Source organism: Pyrgilauda ruficollis, unplaced genomic scaffold (genome assembly GCF_017590135.1).
Source record: "Pyrgilauda ruficollis isolate IOZ18807 unplaced genomic scaffold, ASM1759013v1 scaffold254, whole genome shotgun sequence".
Classification (NCBI taxonomy): domain Eukaryota; kingdom Metazoa; phylum Chordata; class Aves; order Passeriformes; family Passeridae; genus Pyrgilauda; species Pyrgilauda ruficollis.
In genome coordinates, this window is record NW_024523867.1 from 140,720 (window position 1) to 164,378 (window position 23,659).

Genomic DNA, 23,659 nt, shown 5'->3' on the forward strand with positions numbered 1-23,659 from the left:
AAAATCAGATCAATACTAGTTTTGAGGTGCCATTGCTCCATTGTGGTCTGCTGCTAAGTTAAATCAAACTTCTTCCAGGCAAATTACCTGAGCCACATCAACTGTTTCAGCATCTGCTGTTATCAAAAATGGTCAATGGTCATATTAATGTTTTATGTAAAATAAACACAATCTCTCAAAAATTCAATTTAATCACTTATAGAAGATACCTTCTTAACTTCTAAAGCACATTCCATCAATGCTTTCACACTTCCAACTTCTCTTAGAGTCTTTTTACTGTTTACATCTGCTCGCCAGGACAAGTTCCTCAACACACTTGCAATGACCTGCAAAATAAGAAAGAAAAAGAACACATTTCAAGATAGGTACGTTTTTAGCAGGTTATCAGACTTTCCTCCTGTGTAGGGGTGTGCTCCCTAATGACAGAGTGGCAAAACTAACCTTTGTCCCCCAAAAAAGGAAAGAAGCCCAGAAGTTTCTCTCAATGATTAGGTGAAAAGTCACCTCAGGGACTTCACCAAACACTAGAGGACATCTAATTGGATAGAAGCCAAAAAGTCCTGCCTGACCCATCAGGTAGAAAAGAACAAAAGACCTAAAGTGCTTTTGTGAAGTGTTTTTACCAGGAGCAGACCTCTGCACCTGGCTCGAGTTTTTCTGTTTGTTATTTTGCAGTTTATTACACCTTTTTTGTTTCTAACATTGCAGCAGAAGTCATCTTGCTTATTTTATGCCCCCGAAGTAATAGCTAAGCTATCCTTGGGTGTATTATGTTTCTTTTTGAGGGCTTATGAGAACTGGCCCAAGAAAAAGAAACGTAATACTCCTGGGCTTATCAAATGTGATGTTAATTAACAGTGGTCGTGTTCAGTTACTGAACTAAAATTTGCTAACATCTTTTGGTTGTATTGTCTGCTAGAGTGGTCTAATGTTTCAGCATCAAGTTTGATCAAAGGTACTGGCTTTTCTGTGTTGGTATTTAAAACAGAGATTGGAAATCAGATTCCCTGCTTTCCACACTAGTAGAACATTTGTAGATGCATTTTCTTCTCTATTCTTATGTCTGTTCTAGAGTTGTATCATCTCAGAGGAGAGATTTATATAATATTTTTCTCAGTTTTTCCACTTAGAAAATAGTACAATATCACTTGCCTGTCTCTCAGATGGTATGATTATTTTTATGTTTATAAAGCTCTTTAAAGTATTTAAAAAAAAACACTGTGCCTTTTATAAGCAGAATAGTTATCTCCAGAAGATGTCTTTGTACTTGGCAGCAGTTATATTCAAATAGGTTGTCACTGTACTGGGCAGTCATTACGTATTAAACTCTATCCATTCATGAACAGCTGTAAGCATGCATACCCCTCATGAAATTAATTCGATAGAAAACTTTTGCTTATGGATGTTCTCATTGTCACAGAAGTGCATGAACTTTTCAGGTTATATGGTGAATGCTCCCTTGCTCACCCCCGCAGTGGAGCACAGGGAGGCAGTGGCACATGGAAGGGCCTGGGAACACCCAGCCCTGGCTGCTCCCAAGGAGCCACCAGCCCCTCAGAGCCCACCTCAACACAGCCAGAGCAACACAGGAGCCCAAAGCCAGGTGGGAACTGTGCCCTGTCCAGGCTCTTCCCAGAACTCTCTCAGGGAACCCACTACGCCGTGGCACGGCTGTGAAGCTCAGGGAAGTCAAAGGGAGCAGCTCTCTGCCCATTTTGGACTGGGGATGTGGGACACTGTGGGATCCAGGGGAAGAGCATTCTGGAACTGTAGAACACTTACTACAGGATGGCAGGACCCAAAGGTTTCAAATACAGGAAAACAGATGGACTGAGGTGACCTTTCAGCACAGGAAAGCACAGGGGACAGAAAGGCACAGTGACATCTGAACAGCTGACTGGCTGATACAGTTGTGTGGACTTACTTTTTGAGTACACTCAGTCCCATATTCTTACTAAATCCCATTTGTAACTTGTCCTGAGTGGAGGACTTCCTGCTCTGTGTGTGTGTGTGTGTGGTGTCTAGGTGCCAGTGGCTGGGGACATCCCAGAGGTCAGAGGGCCCATGGGGCTGTGACTCTCTTTTCAAAAATACTCAATACCTATCCTAATACCACATCACAGACTTTATCCAATAACCTCTATTGTAATTCTAATATTTTCCTCAATTTTAACTAGCAAGCTCCTCCTGTTAAGGAGAGAATATTTCGTTAACAGATAAGGTCAGATTTATTTAAAATTGCTCTTTTGTCTAATGATTCACTCAGACTGCAAGGAAAAAGGGGGTTTTCTTTTAAAGAACTGTTCCACTTTGTATGCAATAAGCATTAATTAAAGCTGATTATAATTTAATATTTAGTAATTTTACACAAGTTCCAACAGTTCTGCTCTCTCAGTTCTGAGGATTACCCTAAGCACTTCCTAAAGGTTTTATTTTCAGGCTGTTTTCCTTACACAGCAAGACCCATTAGAACAGACAGTAACAGATCAGGGTCATAAAAAAAGATTTGCAGCCATGCATTATGATTTAAAAAAAAAAAAACAAAACCAAACCACAAAGAATCACAGAACATGATCCTACAGATAAGAATGCTTTACAAGAAGAATGTACTTCCTAATTAATGAAATAAGTAGAGAAAAATTTTACATCAAAGTTAAGGCAGACAAGACAACAAAAGAAGTATTTTATCTCAAAAGAGCATTACCTGCTGCAAGTCTTCACTTTCAGATTTCAGCTGTGCTACAAGAGCTCTCATGCAGCCCTTCATGGAACATAATGTAGCCTGTTAGCAATCAGGAGAAAAAAAAACAGTGAGCAGGATTAAACAGCAGGTTAGATGGCTGCTTCTGCATAATGTTTTGATATTTTAAGCAAACCATATCTAAATTTAAGAAAAACTTAGTAAATATGCTGTCAACAATAAATACTTGGTTTACAACTATTAGAATTTCAGCATAGCTATCGGTTTAAATACAGAAGTGGCAAAATTGCGCTAAAATTTTGTATTTTTTACAGCACTTCTAGGACATGATCTGGACCTTTACTACATTAGAAGCCTTCTCTCCTTTGCACCAGATAAAACCCCCTATGAGCCAGCAATGTGCTGCTACCTACTGCCTAGTGAGAGAACAAATCCCGAGTTCTCTGAAGTCTGTTATTTCCATTTACTGCTGAAATCTCTTCCCTCTAGAGCAGAAGGGTATGTCTTCAGTATTGAGTTATTTTAAGATCCACCGTCTGGCAAATCTATTGGAAGTTTCTAGCATTTATAAGAAATGTCCTTCTCAGAAAATATGGGAACCAATTTTCTCTTATAATGATTGAAGTAGTGCCCAGTTTGATACAGATATACTCCATATATTTAAAAGCAAGCTCTAGCCTGAAGAGGTTGGAAAAAATTCATTAGACAGTAATAGTATTGTTAAATAACTGAAAACTTCAGAAAACGACTCAATTACAACTTTTAATTCAACATTCTCAGAAAGAATCAGTTACTATAAAATCGCTGTGTGCCGTACTAACCTAGTTCTCATTAAAAAAGCAGGCCAATAGATAAAATCCTTTCTTTCATTTACAAAAGTGATTTGAGAGCCAATACCATAGTTGTATGATGCAAGATTCTGTTCGTGGTGCTGTCAGCAACAGGATGGAATGAGAGAGGTATATGGAACTCCTGCCTTGAGTTTAAACTCAATTAAAAATTGGAAATTTTAATCACCTGTGTTGAGAGCTGTAATTCAAACAGGTATGAACTGAAATTACTGCAAGTTTACAGGTCTGCTCTCACCTTGTTTGCCACATCTCCAAAAGTCAGGTTTGTGAGAGCCATGCCAGCATACCTCCTTAGGGTAACACTATAGTGGTCATTTGTGAGTCCATACATTTCACAATCCACTTGCAGCAGTTCAGCTATGGCCTGCAAACCTCCTTTGAAAAGATTCAGGTAAGGAAAAAAGTCATAGCTGTACTCTAATGTTGCAAGTACAGGACATATGTAGCAAGGAACAAATTGCATTTTTATGTAGAGAAGAAACCTCAAACGTCTGAAAACCACAATGCTCATAAAGACATATGAATTACTAAAATTGCATGCATGGAATTTACTGAACATGGACTAAAAAATTCAGGCCGTCAAATAAGAACAAATGCAGGATGAAAAAACCCCACTAAAACACCAATCAAAAAACCACCCATCCCAGAAAATAGTCTCAATTTTAAGTTCAATACTTATAAAATTGCAAATATTTCCACAATAATATTACTCTTCCAAAATTCACAATTTGTGCCAGAAAAAATAGTAACTGACATAATAATAATTTATCCAGTGAGAAATGGTGTAGTTAATTTCAACTGCTTTCAGCACTTAGAGGACAACTGACACAAATGAATTGTTGTTAATAGCTTAAATTGTTAGTAAAAAAAAGCCATATATGCAGTGACATGCACAAGGAGTGCGATGGTTTCTAGCAAGCTTCTGAAGTCTGATCTTACCAAGCTCATTCATTGCATGTCTGTGTTCTTCATCAAATGAAAGTTTCATCAAAACACACACTGCAGGACAAATCTGATGATCCACTGGAGCAGGCACTGATCCAGAAACAGGTAATAATTAGTACCTTCCAGGTGATTTTGTCTAGATCATAAGTTCTCCAGGGCAAATCTAATCTTAAAAATAAACCAGCTGCAGTTTTGGTCAGGTCTGTATCTTCCCAGTAATCCATGAACACACAATTAGTTAAGACTATTACTAAAGAAAGTGTGTACTGTAAATATATTTGATGCTTGAAAACAAATTAGGGAGAATCCTGAATGTATGTGCCAAGTTAGAAACACGACTTGCGGTGCAAAAAGTATTACCTTATTACTCTTAGAAATTAATAATGTTTGCGAAACAAATCAATATGGTCAAATATTCTGGTGGCAATAAATAATATTCTGTTTCTTTGGGTGCTATATCCTTATGAATGGTTAATTAAACCTTTTGCTTCATAACCTAGAAATTTTTAAGTTCATATTTTTACGAACTAGGTTCTGGATAATGCAGAAATGGTACTGATACAGCTTGTGCAGAGGCCACTTCTGCTGAAGAGCACCAGGCACAAAGCAGCCCTGATTTCAGTCACACACCTGCCACGGACACCTACAGGCTACACTCAGGGCATGCCCTCAATTCAGAGGAGCAACGAAGGTAACTCTAAGGTTAAATCTATTTTTCTAACTGTTCCCTGAGAAAAATCCTATTAATTTACATTTCTCACATACAGCATTATAAATAGCAGTTCATTTAGATAGATGAGATTATTTAATTTGTTCTCTCTGCCCCTCTTCCAAATGGAAAGTGCTATCTCCTAAACATCTGCATGAAGAGCAATTTGGGATTGTTTATCCATAAAAATGTAAAACAGAATGAGTGTATATTCAATATTATTTTACAAATTACAAATATAAACCACTAGAATTACTATCTGGAAAGCACACCGAAGTCCAAGATTTAAATAAAAAGCTTGTAAATAGGGTACCATATCTGTGACACATACTATTTCCCAGCAGTAGCTGAACTTAAATAAAGAAGACACCACGCACACAAATATATGTATATAAGAAAACTTGCATACATTCAATAAGGAGTTAGATTAAAGCTGTACTTTCTGTAAATCCACTCTTTTCAATATATCCTCAAAATGTTTTTATATGGCTTGCAGAACCTACTTGGGTTTTTGTCTTGGTCCATGCCTTGTTCATGTGCCTCCTGCCATTCCCAACATGTTTCACAGTAAGCACGGATCTGCTCCAAGAGATGAAGCACACGGATTTCCCGTCTGCCTCGCTTATCATCGGGCTGGGAGTGAATGATGTTGTGCAGCGCTGCGCTGGCTCTGGCACGGGCCTCTTTACTACCACGGGAGTTTCCTAACAACACAGAGTCCTTATCGTTGCCATGTAAAAGCTGGATGAGGAGAGGAAGACATCCAGACTGACGCATGGCTATGCAGCTGTCCTGGGAGCTAGACATTGCTAGCAATGTTCTTGACATGTCATCTTTATCATGAGTACCAAGCATTGATAACAATGAATACACCATTTCCACCTGCAGGTCAAATGATGTTAAAAATACAGTTACGTTTTAAAAACACACATCAAATTGAAACGAAATTTGAATGGTACATATGAGCAAAAAACCCCCTTATTTAATGGTGAAAAAATTGTGCTGTTTAAATGTAATTAAACACTATTACTACTTCAGCATTCATAATCTTAATAAATTCCACTTAGTGGTTAAATGGCTGGAAGTGGGGGGGTAGCTGTGTGTAACTGTATTAATCTACAAAACCAACAGCAAAGACTTCCAGATTTCCTTAATACCAAAAGATTAAACAAAGCGATAATGAAAGTGTTTCATTTTTGGAAACCAAAATACCTTCAAAATTAAATCTTTCTTTAAAAAGGTATGCTCTGGATGAATTCATTACACTTTATTTATAGTTACATCATGCTGAAAAAAAACCTTACATCCATGTATTTTAAAGTTTTCCTTTAGAATACCTCAAATTAACTGATATTTTTTTGTTAGGGTCACTGACATTTATATGGACCAGATTATTTTGAGAAAATGCAAAACTAAAGAGTTAAATTAATACTTTTTCAAGTTTACAGGGATAAAAACAGTAAAGCAAACAAATGCTTATTTAGTATGTATAAAATAGTGAGCATTTGTCAAATTAACTCACACCATGAAAACCCAGCATTACCCATTTAACTTGGAGTAACCCACTTTTTAAAATTAAAAATAGTGATTTTTGAGCGATTCCCTTGGCTTTTGTGTAATACTGTGGTCAAGGCACTATTTGTTTGTACTCCCACTCTTCAGTAACAGCTTTCAATCAAGAAATGCATTTGATTCTTCTCATCAACTTTTAACAGAATAACAGGATGTAGAGGATGATCTTCGATACTATCTAAAAACTCCAAACTCATAAAGCCAAGACAAACAGGAACATTCAAAGTCAAAGCACAGCATAAAGAACCTATCAAAGGGAATTATAAATTAGCAGCATGTGTGTTTCTCTAGAATGTAGTAATTAAGGAAGAAATGAGACTCTGGACCATTAGACAAATTTTCTTACTAATAATTAGATATTTGCACTGATGCATGATTTTATTTCGTGTCTTCAGTGACAATTCCAATGTGCCTGAAGTTTAATACACATACTGAGTTTCAAAAATGATGAACAGCAGCAGGCAGACTAAACAGCGAGTCTGGTAACATGGACTTCTCTAAACACTGCAGGGTTGCTGAGGCAATACAAATCTTTAAGAGTTTGTGAAACTCAATGGTCACATGGTCACCCATTGAAATAGGAGCCACTTCTATGAGAGTCTAGCATCCCAGTTTGGAGATTCTGTCTTCCTGGTCTGGGAAACCCCAAATGTAGCATTTAAACACAGCCTTTGTTTAAAGGAGAGTGAATTTAATTTGCTTTATGTGTATCTCTTTGCAGATGTTTCAACTGGCTGCTATAATACAGTGTTACTTGGATTTGGAAGGTTAAGTTTTTTGCCAGAAAATAAAGCTGAAGAAGCTACCAAATCAGGTCTCCAAGATGCAGCTCATGTATTATAGGAAAAACAAACAAAAAAATCTATTTGTTTCTTTTGTTTACACAGACTGCTCACAGACTCATCTCTTTCTGCACCTGTAAATGTACTGCTCCATTTAGAATCTCTACCATTTTCCCTTTTAAGGCATTGATATTAATAATTTCCTACTCCAGAGTACACTCAGTTGAACCTGTGTCTTTGCCTGTATCCTTCCAGTCAATCCTGTTCCTGCCTTCAGGGCTTTCCCACTGTTTGTAACTTTGTGGAGTTCTACAATTTGCAGTGAAAACTGGCAGACAGACAGCTGATATCACCTCCATTTACAATGAGCATACAGTATGGGACTGAAATGACAATGCTGTAACACTGTTTTAAGTTTTAAGCCCCAAAATCATTAACACTATGCAAAATTAATAGGTACACCTTCCCACAGGACTGTTCTCAGCACAGCACCCACAGTACCCACACTGCTGCTGATTCCAGAGGCAGCAGGGGATCCAGTAGCTTGTGAATTTGCCCTGTTCTTCCCCTCTCTTTTCATGCTGCATGAAAAGTGCAGTCTTCTGTCTGCAGATGCTGCAAAGGGCTTAAATAATTTTTTTTGGTATGTTTAATTTCTTGGCAACTGTGCTTGTTTTGTGGATTTGGATTCTGCAAAAGTATTCAAAGAAGCGCTCTTAAAAAGGTTAATTTACATAATGGATTATAAAGCAACATCACAAAGTTTTTTGATATCCCAGTAGCTTCTAGGAATTGCTTGTTCCTTACTGTAACAACTTTTAACTCATCAACAAGTTACAAAAAAAATATTTCTGTGCATATATTTTCAAAGTTGAAAAAATATAATAAAATTTTAACTTAATAAAAGTTACTATGTATGGACAAGACTGTTCAGATAATATTAGTACTACTGGCAGAAACAATGAGGTTATTGTATTAGTAAAAACGTAGCATTAGCGACCTGTGGTTTGTAATCTTCGGTTACCTTGGTACCCAGATGACTTGTCAGTCTGCGAGGAACAGAATAGTTACTACTAGAGTTCGTAACACTGGCTGTCTCATGGTCCACTCGAGCAGCAGAAGCCTACAGATTTAAATAACAACTCATATAAAACAAATTCTGACGGACAGAACAACATTGGCTAAGTCAGTTTCAGCAGTTGTGCCAACAGCAATTAAATGCCAACCTGCTTCTCTTAGGTCCTCTCGGCCTTGACACAACATAGAGGTCACTGTTAAACCTGGTTTTATTAACCCTTTTTCCTGAGATTCAGTCTCAATAGAACTGTATTTTCAACTGAATGGATTTAATTACTATTTTCACCAAGAAGAAGAGGATTTTGGAACAAACTGAATCATAATTTCAACAAAGTGAAAAAAGCAGACTCCACTTTTATGTCAGATTTTGTAGTGCACTGGAGTAGGTATCCAAGAACCCACCACTAACAAGAGACTGATCTGGGCAATGAATAACTCTACTTGAATTTGTCTATTTCAAAAGCAAATCATAAGTGGTTTAGTGAAAACTATAAAATAATGCTGACAATACTTGATGTAATTTTCCTAGAACCTAGATATGCTCCTACGTGTATTAGCAAGACTCAGTTATTAGCATCTTCGTCTTATTTTAATTAATTTCATGCATTTACATTTTTCCTTTTTCTGCCACTTTTTATCCACTCATATTCTTAGTTTTTTATTTGCTGTTGTTTTCTATCTGTGATGTTTTCCTTACTATATCACTCCCTTCCCATCTGATTTGGGAAATTAAAAAATGTATTTGTTTAGAGAACACTTTTAGTATCAATAACTATTTTCCTGACGTAGTCACCAGTTTTAATTTGATCCTCTAAAAAACCTAAAATCAGTTGATGGAATTATTAGCCTATTTTGCAAACATTTTCAAACTGAAATGAATAAAATTTTTTCCCCAATAAAACAGGTAACACACTGAAGAAAATTCCATGGAAGACACTTTGATATAATGTCTGTTTCTTCTATGTGCTCCATAAAGAAACAGGAATTTTGCAGTTCATACTTCTTAAACATGAAGTTGAAAGAGACTTATAAGTACAAGGTAGGAGTAACTTAATGAAGTGTTTGTATAGACAGAAAAGAATCTAGTTATACTGGAATATTTAAACACATTAACATTATTATACTCATTTCACTCCACATTTGAATCCAGCAAATGTGATACATGTTCCAGAAGAAGTATTTTTTGCTACAAGAGTATAACTGGAATTATTTATATTACCAGCATTTATTCCAATCTGTATTTCCAATGTAAACAAACCCTTATTTTCTCTGTTGACTACAGGGGAAAAAATCAGAATCTAAAAGCTTAGGAAGAAAATCACACTACATTTTCTCCATAATTCACTTAAATAATGTTCAGTGCTATAGTGAAGTATATGGGAAGTATTCCCATATACTTCACTATAGTATAGTGACATATATGGGAACGAATTCCCGGATTTTTATACCCTGCAGTCCCTTCATATTTCCTCAAACTATATTCAGAGAATTACAGGTTCAACATAATGTACGAACCAAAATTATCCATTATTAAGCTCAGTGTGGTTGTTTAATCCAAAAAAGTAAAAAAAATTACATAAGTCTGCTGCACTATGTATTAAAATTCACCGTGGTGTAGACGGAAATAGCAGCCTCAGTTCAGGTAACCAATTCCCTCAGGGCCATCACAAGGCACTGCTTCCTGCTACCAGGATGCTCAGCTGAAGTGTAACTACATTTCTCACTGGCTTGTAAAGACTAATGCCAAGGAACCAATGTCAGGTGAGCAGACATTCATTCAAGAAAATGACAAATATTACGTGGACCCTTCCTGTGTAGGACCTTCTCCTTCAAAATCTTTTCCTGTCTACTTCATCTTGTTTCTGGCTTTTATACTTCACTATCTTTCACTCATTGTTTTACCTATAATTTACCATGCCAGCTGAGTATTTTGCCATGTTTTGTGCCATATTTTCTGAACAAGATGGACAATCTCAACAAATTCCTTTATGGAATTTGCAAAATGAAGCTATAAACAAAATTTTACTTTAGTGGGAGAGTAGTGAGTGCAATGGAAAAGAAAAGATAGCTGAAAGAAGGTGCTGAAAAGAACACACTTGAAAAGTGAAAAATCCTGGTTTCAATTAACACTGACTACAAAACCAATTAGAACAAAATAATTTGGTGAAAACTTTTTTTTTTTTTCACTCCACTGAATGGTGATTGCTCTAAGTATACTGAGCTGGTTTATCAGAAATTAATGTTATGTCCAATCCATTAAACCTTCTCTGTCTGGACTTGCACTGAAAGCAAATAATCCCCAGATGGCTGTTTTAACACAGATATAGTGCCCTGGGCTCTATCCCCCACCAGGAGGAAGGTTTTGCCTCCTGGCAAATGTATAAAACAGCCATGTTTTATACATTTTTACAAGGCAAAGGTCAAAATTGCATAAATCTTCAACATTAAGGCCTCAACTGAATTATGAATAGATTTTCCCTTTTCATAAGTCTGCCAAGACAAGACAATCCCTCCTTCCTTCCTTCTCTGTAAAATACATTGTCCAGCAAAAAAACTCCTAATTCATTCTCTGAAGATGGATGATAGAGCAACAATGCATCAATTATTTAAACACATTATGCTTTCAGCCCAAAAGCAGCAGTGAATTATTTTCTTCCCAAACAATAAAGCTGTCAAAAGAATTAAGAGTCAGAACCACAACAAGATATGGAAGATAGAACTTAATTCCAAATGGTGATCAAATGTATTTTAAAAGCAAAATTATGGGCTATGCTTAATGTTTAATCAAGTGAAATATTCCAACCAAACCACAATTCTTTCTGATAAATCTTCTACAAGACACTTTTGGAAATATTTAAATAATTTTACTTCCCTGGAGTAACAAAAATATCCTGTATATGAATTCAGCTATTAAATCTGTAGTGTGACATTTTAAAAACCTAAATTCCTAGTGGGAAAGTCTAAGCTACACTTGGAAATCACGAAAGAAAATAATAATGGTAAATAAGTATAAGTATTTTTAGCCAAAGAGAGTAGCAATAAATATAGATTTTAAAGGACAAGTAAAGAATTTAATGTATATCTCAAAATATTCCACTAATGTATTTCAGTAATAAAAGGAGGAACAGCAATGGAAGATTATTTAGAAGCATTTAAACAACTCTTCAGCCAACTTTCAGATTACCTCATTGATACTTCAGTTTCAAAGCTTTAGATAATATAGTGTTAAAGAAACATTAATAATAAACCTGTCATTTGCTTTTCTTGTTTTTTTAAAAATCACTACTATCTTAGTGGTAGTTTCTAAAATAAACAATTTGAACAATTTTCCATAATTTACTAATACTTCTTATATTACAGTTCACCTACAATGAAATACATTTCCTGTAATCATTCTTGCTATCTCTTTCACAGCATTAGGCTCATTAATCATTTAAACAAAAGAAAAATGCTCCCTGCATTACTGAATATTTATAATTCCCTTTATTCAAACACTTCCTTACAGTACATACAAGAAATTTCCCAGATATAGATGGAAACAAGAAAAACATACATTTTTTAAAATGAGTTGGCATGCAAACACAGTAAATTAAATAATTACATGTAAGCATCATGTGTCTCAAATATTAATTGTATTAAAACAAGGAAAATATTCTACTTACCTGACCAGTACTGCTGGTTGCCACACTGATTTCTGCTGCTCCTTGACCTTCATTCTGCCTCTCTGTATCATGGGAACCTGCCTCATGCTTGCTTTGAGGTGGTCTCTGTTAATACAAGAGTTTATGAAATTACAAATAGAAATGAGGTACAATTTACCATTCAAAGCTTTCTTGGCTGTGAGCACATCAATACTGCATCCTCAGGAAGCCACTGAGCAGCACTCTGCATTTCATAACCCTGAGCCTCAAAAATTAACAGCCAAGACTGAGCGCCTTCAAAAAACTGCAAGATGAAAGAGAAGCATTTCCTCTGAGGATTACAGCCCTGCAAGACAAAGGATCCGCTGTGACACACAGCAGCACCATTTTCCACCAGCTGTGCTCACATCCCTATCAGAAATGTAACAGAATTGGAGCAAACAACTGTCTGCTCTGCTGGGCATGTGATCCCTTGCTTTTACTGGGGACCATGGCCAGCACTATGTTCAATTAAGCTTCGTGTTCAAAGATGAATAATTTCTGCTTGAACAGAATCTGTACCATAAGAATATTTCTAAATGTCAAGGACAAACAGTGCAGGAATTATCACTTTAACAGAAAAGAAATTTATATAGCCTGATACTGCTCCATCTAAAATTTTGTCAAATAAATTTAACTGATGTGGCAAGCTGGTACAGACAGGTTTCAGTTCCTTTAGGAAAACAGATTTTTATACATCTACACAAAAATTAAACTGGTCTCCCCGCTGCTGATAGGCATTTAAATGAGCAGTTATGAAATACGTGAAGATCAAACGTCATCTATTAATGTGTTTAAAACATTTCAGATTTTCCGAAAGACATGAATAATCCATGGAAATGGCTGAAGTCTGGGGTTGAAAGCAATATTATTTTCTAAGTATTGCTTTTGTTGCCAAGCTTCATTTCACAGACTGAGAGGCTACTACCTAACAGACAACACAATCTTAATTAATTTGTTTAGCCACATATGGTATATGTCATCCAGTTTCTATGTGGCTCTGCAATGTTCTTGAGCTGCAGAGCCTAAGACAGTGCAATCTGCCTCATCTTGCTTTAAGGTATTTATCTCTGACTTTTAGCAATACCTCTCTTCTATCTACACACCCTGAAACATCTTTGGATATTTATCTGTGACTTTTAGCAATAACTCTCTTCAATGTACACAGCCTGAAACATCTTTGGATACTCTCAGTGATTAAATTCATACAGTATCACTGGCATACTCTGTTTTGTTAATGTAGGACAGAAGAGTCTCACTTAACATTAAACAGAATTTCTGAAACCAGTAATCAGCATGTGAAGTGATTAATTTAGGGAAAAATTTAAAAGTGCAAATATAGTTTAACTAAATGAATAAGGTATGTAAAAAATGTAGGATATTACACAAACTAGTAATATGAGAAAATTGGAAACAACTACAGGTTAAAAATTCCTTGACATTATACCTTCACTTACGGAAAATAAGTAAGCCACAAAGCAAATCTCAAAGTACTTTAGCACACACAGTGTTACTTCTTTCTAAAATCTGATCTAATTTTTCACCCTTTCTGTGTATGAAATGGAACGGCTGTTGATGCTCATACCATAACTGAAGAAATTTTGGTTCTCAGTACAAGAGTGGGGCACCCCGTCAAGATCAGGCCTTGCTGTACATGAGATGAATTCAGTGTAATGCTGAATTCCTGTCTCACAACACACTTCAGTATTGAATAAAGTGTAATTATGAGTTTGACAAAATCAAGACAGATTTTTCCAGTCACTAAATGTCTGCAAAGCTCAAAGAAAGCAGTACTGGACATGCCTAGAGGTGAAAATCTGAATGGTTCATTAGCAGGGCTGTGACTCACTGGGTCACCTGAGAGGGAATAATACTCCTCTTCCAAGAACACTCCTAGGGGTTGGGACAGGGTGGTGAAAATGGGGTGTATCTATTAAATAGTTCTGCTGCATCCACAGCACAGACACAGAGATATTTCATTCCCTGACAAAAAAGGTTTCTGCTCTCCTTTAACACTTCCTGCTTCTGTTAACATACATTTGTTTTCTACAAGCTATTTACGAATGAGATGCTTTCCCATTCCCCCTAAGCACTCTCAAGAATATGCCGATACAAAATGTAGTCAACACACAAATTAATTTGCAAGGCAGTTTTTAACAGTTACTAGCAGGGTTATCTGACTTGAAATGCAGAACATGCTCACAACGTGCAAACCATTACTGTCACATGAGTTATCAGCTGGGCTTGAACATCAAATCTGTGAGTTCACAGTGAAGACTCCCTACCACTTCAGCCACTGAAGTAATTTGAAGTGAGCTGTCCTCTTCATGCAGACTGGCACAAAGGAGTTAATAACAACACAGGCAGCAGAAAGCAGGTTATTAGTTGAAAATTGAGTATTTACATAAATATGTATTATATTATTATAATGTATAACATAATTAAACATTCATTTACTGTATATGAAAACAGCACATATCCATGCACATAGATAATGTAAATATATTTTTGTATAGATACAGTATTACTGTAAATAAATTAATAATCATCGGACAGACTGCAGATTAATGGTTAGAGAGGCAATATAACTGCTGAAAGTATGCCCCTCCTTCATGGTGCCTTTTAAAACTGAACACAGGACCTAAGGAAGAAAATACAGATGCCACCAACTACATCGGCAAAGAACCAGAGCATGTGAACAGCAGCAGGCTCTGTAATCCCTACGTGAGGCAAAGCTGCCAGAGTATGGCACTCAGGTCCCCTGGGTTAACCTGTTTCGAAGCATGATTTTTGAGGAGGCCTAAGCTGGCTTTGTAACCTCTGCCATTGCTGAATTTTGGCATCAGACCATGAAAGTCAGCTTGACAGAGTTCATTTGTTTGCTCTTGCAGCAAAATTGTGGGAGACTGCATGTGCTGATTACAGGGACATGGAACTACTCCTTCCATTGCATTTGCCACAATTTTCTAAGTGCTTCTGAAGTACGCAAGAATTATCATTATCAGTTATTAATTTCCATGTATTTATTAGTAGAAAATTATGAACTCTAGCTAGCATAGTAGACCTTGACTATTTCTGCTAAGAAAGCCAATTACAAATAATTTTACCTAATGCTTTGTCAACCTGAGATGCCAAAGCAGACACATATATTCATTAGGAATTGCCATGTTAAACACAACAGACATACATGTGTAAGTAAGGCGTATATAAGAAAGTGGAAAATGCAACAAATGAAACCAAGAAACTATAAGAAATAATTTTGCTACAGTTGATTTGAAGATAAAAGAAAGTCTTGTGAGAAAAATTGATTGAGAATGTAGCTGTCCATTACAGTTTAAAACCTGCTGAGCATAAGCTCAGGAACAAAAAAATCTTTTATATTTTATCTATGGCAACACTGCCTAATGGAACTATTTTCAAGTTACAGGTATTATGAAAGAAAGGCATGTACCACTACTGCCAAAAATTTCCTTTTTCCTTTGAAATAATTTCATATTGTACCCAAGAGCTGAAAAATCTTTCTGGACAGGTCTAACTCTACAGTGGATGAAGGCACCACCACTTGCAGGTAAATTATTTCAATTTTTTCTAGAATCATTAATGAGACTTAGCAATTTGCCAAGTCTTAAAAATGTGATAAAATGTGCGTGAGAATTTTCTCTGCTCATTGATTTCCAAAAGCTGATTTTACGCTGCAGCATTACATTTGGTCTTACTCTTCAAGATATATTGCACTTGGGTTCCACAGTGACTGGCATCACCACAGGGCCTACTGTATCAGCAGACAAGCTGTGATATTTATTATTGTTGTTACCAAATCTTAATAACAGAAGGAGCACATTCAATTTGGTTATTGGCACCGAAAACCAGGAAATAAACTCTCCAACCAATTTACCAGGTCAGAAAGCCAATACCAGTTTCTTTATTACCAGTGCTGAATGCATGGGGAATTCTCCTTGAAGCATGCTCAGTAACACATTAACAGACCAGGGTATATTCCTGAAACAAATACATATTGATCATATTTCCCTAACACATACATATATGCTAATTATTTCCATGGACTTATATGGATACGGTTCAGACCTTCTGATGAATCTTTTCTCCTTGAGAGTATCTCAAATATGGGATCATGCCATAATGTACTTTTCTTATCATTTTTTGCTGTCACACACAATCCTTGTTCTCAAAACTAACGTATCAGCTAGTACATAATAATTACTGACATAAGTAGATAAGGAAGCATAAGTTGGAACACAACTTATTAGTGACAGATGTAGGGAGTTAACACAAGGCCGTGCTAATTTCTGGCATTTGTACTAAGCACTGTATGGTACGAAACTAGGCATTAACCACAAATACAGGGATCAAACACTACTGTGCTAAGATTACAAGAATTTTCCAGCATTTTCCCACTACTGCATAGACTTCTTCTTAAAGAAATATACTTGTTCAGTAACAGTATCAGGCACAGGATTAAAATATAAAAAATGTCTCATGTTTGTATTTTTCAGTTACGTGGACTTTGCAGTGCGACTGCACCACCAGACAATTTCAGAATTAGATCTAGCTGCTCTCTGTAGGAGATGGTCATCACTTGGAAATGACTAAAACACACTGTAAAGTATTAGGATGTGTCTAGTGACTGCCTCCTTTACCACCATCAGCATGCTGGTAAGTCTGTCCTAAAACATGTAACTATGCAACTATTCAAACATTTCCCAGATAAGACACATCATGTGAAAATTTCAATATATCAGGCTTTTAGTGTATGAGGCAGCCAAATAATTTGGTGGAAGGAGTGAAAAACTATGATGAAACCTTTTTTCTATAGTTGCATCTCAATGCTGAGTATCTGAGCTCAAGTTCAAAATACTCGTTTTTTTTGTTTTTTTTTTTTTTTTTTACCAGAGTAAAGATAAACACTCTGTCTGACTATATGGGGCAAAAGTATCTATTGAGAGGCTGGTCAACCAGGCAGTGAGAGCATTACACCAGAAATAACTGGGACAGAAGGTAGGGCTGGCAAGCAGGAGCCCTGGCTGGTGGGAACACAAGGGCAATGTACACAACTGAGATAAGAGAACTTCCTCGAGCACAGGTGTCGTAGGTTAAGAAAGAAGAGCATTTTTTTGGGAGGTTGTGGTCAAAGCAATCAGTGCTTGGATTTGAATATTGGCACCTGGTTTGGCCACTGAAGGTATGGACCACCTCTGAGAACACAGAGGGTTAAAAAGAGCAGAGAATGCCCAGGAAAACTCTCTTGGTCCCGGTCCGTGAAGGAGCTCAGAGCTGCCCTGCCCTGCTGGGGCTGGCTGGGGGAGAGAAGCCTTGCGGCCGGGCGAGGTAGGCCGGAGCTTGGGCAGAGGAGGGGGTGAAGGCCTTGCAAGATGGAAGGGTGGAGGAGCCCTGAGAGGCAGGAGTTCTGGGCAGACAGAGGCAAAAATTTTAACCCTTTTCTTGAATGATAGAAACCTTACAAATACTAATCCTCCTGAATCTGAATGAAGAGAGAGAGAGAGATGAAATAAGAGGAAATTGGCAAGTGTGAGGAAAGTTGGTGCAAGTGAAAGATGTGAGAAGAGTTGAGAAGAATCCTAGGTGGGAGTGCAAAGAGGGACTCCTCTCTCCCTGACAGACTTGAAGGTAGATTATTTGAGGAATGATGATAGACTGAAAGTTGATTTATCTGAAAAATGGTGACGAGATAAAAATCTGAAGTATTATTTCATGCTGTGGAAGAAATGGGGGGAGGAGGAGGAATGTATTTGGAGGGTTTTCATTCTTAGCTTTGTATCTGTTCCTTTTTAGATGTTGTAATTAATAAAGTTTGCTCCCTTTATTCCTAAGTTGGAGCCTGCTTTGCTCTGTTCCTGATCACATCTCACAGGAGCCACTAGAAAAAGTATATTTTCATGGAAGCACTGGCAGTGTGCCAAAGTCAAACCATGACAACAGGCACGCAAGGAAACACAACGTGCAGCAGAGCTGCCTTGCTGGGAAAGCTCCCAAGCCTGTGCTGGGCAACGGGCACGGCCGGGTGCTGCTCTCTGGCATGTCCCTGCACCGCTGCTCAGGGAGAAAGCAGGAGGTGAAGGACAGGGATGTGGACTGAAAACTGCTGGAATAGCTGGCAATTATGGGGGTGCTATCAGTAGCACAAAGTACAGCTGGAAGCAAAGGGAGTCCAATACTGTCCAATATCTGCATGCTGGGACACAGTGCACCCTCCCCAAGTTGGAGAAGCTAATACAGCACAGGGTGCTGCTGCCTTCCAAAGTGTCCTGGATGGGTGGGTGGAATGGGCTGAAGGGAAGCTCAAGCTGTTCAAGAAGGGGAATACAATGTCCTGCATCTGTGATGGAACAACCCCAGGCACCAGCACAGGCTGGCGCTGTCCAGCTGGGAAGCACATGGAGGTCCTGCTGCGCCATCCTTTCAAAGGCCTTATGGCAAAAATTCCAATAGTGTCCTCTGCTGCAGTGAGAGGCATATTGCCAGCAGTGCCAGGGAGGTGGCCCTTCCTCTCCACTCAGCATCCAAAGTCCTGTTCAGGGCTGCCCAGCACAATAAAGCTGGATTTATGATTGATTCACTGAAACAAGTCCTCTGCAGGCTACAGCAGTCCTTAAGGGTCCTGAGCATCTCTCACACACAGAGAGGCTGAGAGAACTGAGACTGTTCAGCTGGAGAAAGAGAAGGCTCAGGGAGATCTTGTCAATATCTATAAACACCTGGACTGACTTATATCAATAGCCCAGGCAACTTTAATTTCACACACTACAGTCTGCATCACTTACAATAATTCACTTCTCCCCAAATCCTGGAACTACGAAACAAGTGGAAAATTTCCATTTACAAAATGGAAAAATATACATCCTTTAGTGATCCAAATGATGCTCTGAGCTTTTTCTGCAGTTATTTTGGGTGAAGGCAAATCATAAAATATTCATGTAAAACACACAATTTAATTTACCAGTAGAAGAAATGGAGTTGACATTCTAAGTGAATTTCCATGAGAGCAGTTTTTGCTAATGGCAATTACTGCTATGGACTTTGCAATTTACAGGAAACATGCATTTCTTAATATAGAACCCTGTACTTAAACACTAAAATATACCAGGCTTCTATACTGAAGTCTGACAGAAGCTCTATTCACCCTTTTTTTACATCTTATCTCTTTCAAAAGAAAGCAAAAGGTCCTTATCAGAAATTCTTAATTACAAAGGCACGTACAACTGATTGTTTTAATTATTTCTAAAATGAGGACTAAATGTGCCTTCATAAGCACATTGCACATTGACACTTTTAGTGAAACTTTTACATATGATTAGTGACAGAAGCTCCACAGTAGTATGAGGACTAATCCAAGTATTCCATCCTCAGTTCATTAGAAACAGAGCAAGTAACAGTCTAAGAATACTGACTACCTGACTAACTGTGACATCAACAGCTGATGGGAATAATCCTGCCTACCACTTTATTGAAATATTTTGGGTTTTTTAGAGAAAATATACATGCAACAATAAAAAAAAGGCAAGTTATTGCTCACTAACCTCTGCTTCAGCTGCTTGTGATTGCAGGAGCTGTCGTATACGAAGAATGTCCTTCTCGATTTGTTGAATTCTGGCCACCCTTGACTGAAATGAATGGATTTTCACATTTGATTTTGTTCAAAAACTCCTTTTACTTACTGTACAGAGTGACAGCATGAAGAGTTCTTGGCAAATACTGCTGACTACAAAACAAACCTACTTCAGTAGGAACAAGCAGAGGTACTACATGCAGTAATTCAAGTGTTCTTTGTAATGAAAGGAATGATTGCAAGCATTCAAAACAGAAAGGAGTAGCTGGGGTTTTAATAACATTGCATACTCATTTGGATGTAATAGGTTGTCACACAGCACACATTTAGGTATTTAAAAATGCTTCCCTTAACTTGCACAATATTCCTTCTTCTGAAACGGACATTTTATGCAGATCTTTAGCAAATTACTTCACTTTCATCTCAAATATCAGAATTTTACTTGTCTTATAGTGATCTGAGAGATATTTTCATTTGCACACTGTCTTAGAAGGTAGGAGACTGACAGATTTCTATTACATTCAGTTGCTATACTGATTTGAGAATTTTGCTTATGCTCAACCTCGGAGATTTTCCATTCCTACAAATCTTAAAAGAATTTAACAGGCTAAGTATATATATATATATACTAAAAAAAAAAAATCTACATTTTGCTTCTCTGGTTTATCTGGGATTTTACAATCATCTCTGAATCAGTCTTTTACAGGCATATTGCTACTCATTTCCCACTGCCATCATTCTGTGGTTAGAAAAGGGAATGTTAAGAGACTCCAAATGTAACAGGACACATGTACTCCACACAAATTGTAGTGAAGCAGAGGATGCATTATCAGTCTGTAAAACAGTCAGTGTATAACCTTGATAATTAAAAAAAATTCACATTATTTGACTTTAAATGTGGGCAGAAGACCAAACTGATTAAACAGTATTTTTTTTTTTTGTGCCATGGATAGATTAATAAAATGGATATATTGTTGAAAAAAGTTCTAATGCCTTTACTTGATTAATATTTAGAGTGCTATACTAGAAAAGCAGTCTAGTGGACACTGCAAAGATCAGCATTATAACCAACCTTATTTGACTCATTTATAATCTGAAAATGGAAATAAGATGAACTTTCAAAAGGTGCTAATGCCAGAAGATGCACATGCAATAGAAACACAATGCTATCTAGAAAATTTAGAAACACAAAAGAAAATGTAACCACAAAATATGAATTACTGAAACACACATGAGAAGCAGCTGCGGGGAAAACACCATAAGCATCAACATTTAGTAGAGCTGGAAAGCTGTAACTTTAAGCTATAAATTGGATTTGATTTTGTAAAGCAAAGTATTGGAAAACACATAAGAGCTTCAGCACAGAGGAAAACAGGTAATTTATCCCACCCTTTGCTCCTAGTTCAAGAAATTTTTAAGTATCAGAAGGATAATAGAAAAATATTTCTGGGAATATCTATGCACTGGTGACATGATGCATGACTGACAAAATATGTCTCTCATTGTCCTTAAGAATTACTTGAATTTTATAGAATTATAGAGTAGGCAGGGTTGGAAGGGACCTTGGCAGGTTATCTATTCCAAACTTCCTGCCAAGTGCAGGAACATCTTCAAGTAAATCAGGTTGCTGAAAGCCCTGCCTGACCTTGAATGTTTCCAGGGATAGGGCCCCTGCTGCCTCTTGGCAACCTCTCCCAGTGTTTCACCACTCCCCCCACAGAACATTTCTATCTTGTACCTAATCTGAGTCAACTCACCATTAATTTTAAGCCATTGCTTCGTCTCCTATCACTCTTTCCTGCTAAAAAGTTTCTTACAGGTCCCCTTTCAAGCTCTCAAAAGACACAGGTCTCCCCAAAATTTCCCATAAATTGAATTTCTTTCTGTATAACCAGCAGTGTAGCCAATAAAGGGCATCAAGAATATCTGAGTATCTTTATATATGCACCTAAACACAGGAAAAAATGTTGTGCAGATGAAAACAATTAAGTACTGTATGATTTGCCAAGTATTACTAACTGAGTCCTCCAAAGGGACAGGAATTCTATCCTCCCTTTCCAATTTCAGTCCAGAGATTTAAACATCAGATCATTCTTCTAATTTATTTTTTTCTACTACAGGTAAACTGGGGCGTTCCACTAACCAGGACCATACTTTGTACCAAACACTGTAGAACAGAAAAAAGGGATGCATTTCTTGCCACAAAGGGGTGGAGCCTAATGGCAAATGGGCAAAACAATGGAACAAGCATCAATATTCGTAACTTTAGAACCTACTTGAGAAATATCACCTTTGATTTCTATTTGTTCATACTACATTCCCATTTATTATTATATTTACTTGTAATTTTTAATAACATAAAATAGTTGCAGAAAGTAACTTTACATTCCAAGTTATACATTATTTGGCTTTCACTGCCCCAGTAACATGTCTAACAAAACAAAAATAAAATTCCTCCACACTCACAGTGACAGAAAAATAATCACTATTTAGAAATGAAAATAAGGAATAACATTTTGTTTTTAAAATGTTGTCTGCCTTTTTTGTTTGGTTGGGTTTTTTCCCAAAATAAACATATATAATAGACAAACGTATTAATGTCTTGGTATACATACAAGACCACCATATAAATGTAACAGTGTTGAAATGTTTATCTGTGTGAAACTCCAGGATCTAAATTTTCTTTTATCTTTAGTGGTCTGCTGTTTTAGCAAACTTTTAGATATTTTGGGATAAATTCTTCTAAGAACAGTAATTTAATGTAAGATTTTAAGGAACTCTTAACCTCAAAAAACCTAGATCCTTTTTGTTCTGACTTGAAGGAAAAATAAATTCTATGTGAACATGAATTCAGTCTTAGAATTGAAGTATTTTTAAATATATATTACAGAAATTAAGTTTGCTTCTATTTATAAGTAAATATATTGGCTACTTGCTAACTATTGGTTGCTACAGTAGCAACCTTTGAACAAATAAAAAAAGTAAAAATAAAATATAGTTAAGAATGCTTTTTACCAGGTAAGCACTACTGTGTGAAATTACTGGCTTCAGAGAATAGTTACAAGTTTACAAGTTAGTACAAATCATTAAACTAGCTTAAATAAATTGCCAACAGCCTTCTTATCCATCTTTCTGAACAACTGCTGGGCAAGTGCTTTCTATTAAGTGCGATCTTAATAGAAAACATCAACAGTGAGTTGCTGTGGGTTAAGTTGCTTCAGAAGGACACAAAGCCAAATCATGCCACACAAAAAATGGGAGAAAGCCATTGTTGCAAGGCTCATGAGAAAGGGCAGCTACAGAAAAGTGCAATGACTATGTGGGCAACTGCAGGTTACCAGCTCTCTCACAGAATAATCTCTGGGACTCTTAATTCAGAGATGTCTGCAATACCAGCCTTTATGTGGCTGAAATGTTCCCTCCCTTCAGCGTACATTTTGCGTAGTATTGTGTATCCCAATCAGTTTGGGTGGAAAGGAAATACGGAGCAGAAAGAAAATGGTAAAACTACTAAGTTGAATATCCTTGCCAAATACAAATGTTTCATTTTGCACATTTAAAGATCACAGTGAAATAATGCAGAAATTGCTCTTATGTATTTGTACATCGGTGAGCTTCTACACATTTCTGGCACAGGTCCTTGGCAGAACGAAACCAAGGGGAATTACCAGTTAAATTCACAAGAAGCACAGGCAGAAGTAGTTACTTTGTACTCAATAATCTTTATATAATCACAATAGGCACTGTAATTTCTGCA

The 23,659-nt window shown here is 37.0% G+C and overlaps 1 protein-coding gene across 5 annotated transcripts in view; it reads right to left on the reverse strand.

The window, feature by feature from the left end:
* Window positions 1-23,659, reverse strand: part of APC (APC regulator of WNT signaling pathway) — a 95,675-nt gene that overhangs the window by 14,525 nt on the left and 57,491 nt on the right. For 4 of the 5 annotated variants that reach the window (XM_041471045.1, XM_041471047.1, XM_041471046.1 and 1 more), the window contains 8 exons: window positions 19,874-19,957; window positions 12,300-12,404; window positions 8,585-8,683; window positions 5,710-6,088; window positions 4,492-4,587; window positions 3,788-3,927; window positions 2,705-2,782; window positions 210-326 (listed from right to left, as the gene is read on the reverse strand). In XM_041471045.1, the coding sequence (XP_041326979.1) occupies window positions 210-326; window positions 2,705-2,782; window positions 3,788-3,927; window positions 4,492-4,587; window positions 5,710-6,088; window positions 8,585-8,683; window positions 12,300-12,404; window positions 19,874-19,957 (1,098 nt within the window). The remainder of the gene's footprint in view (window positions 1-209; window positions 327-2,704; window positions 2,783-3,787; window positions 3,928-4,491; window positions 4,588-5,709; window positions 6,089-8,584; window positions 8,684-12,299; window positions 12,405-19,873; window positions 19,958-23,659) is intronic. The other variant, XM_041471048.1, reaches the window with a different exon arrangement.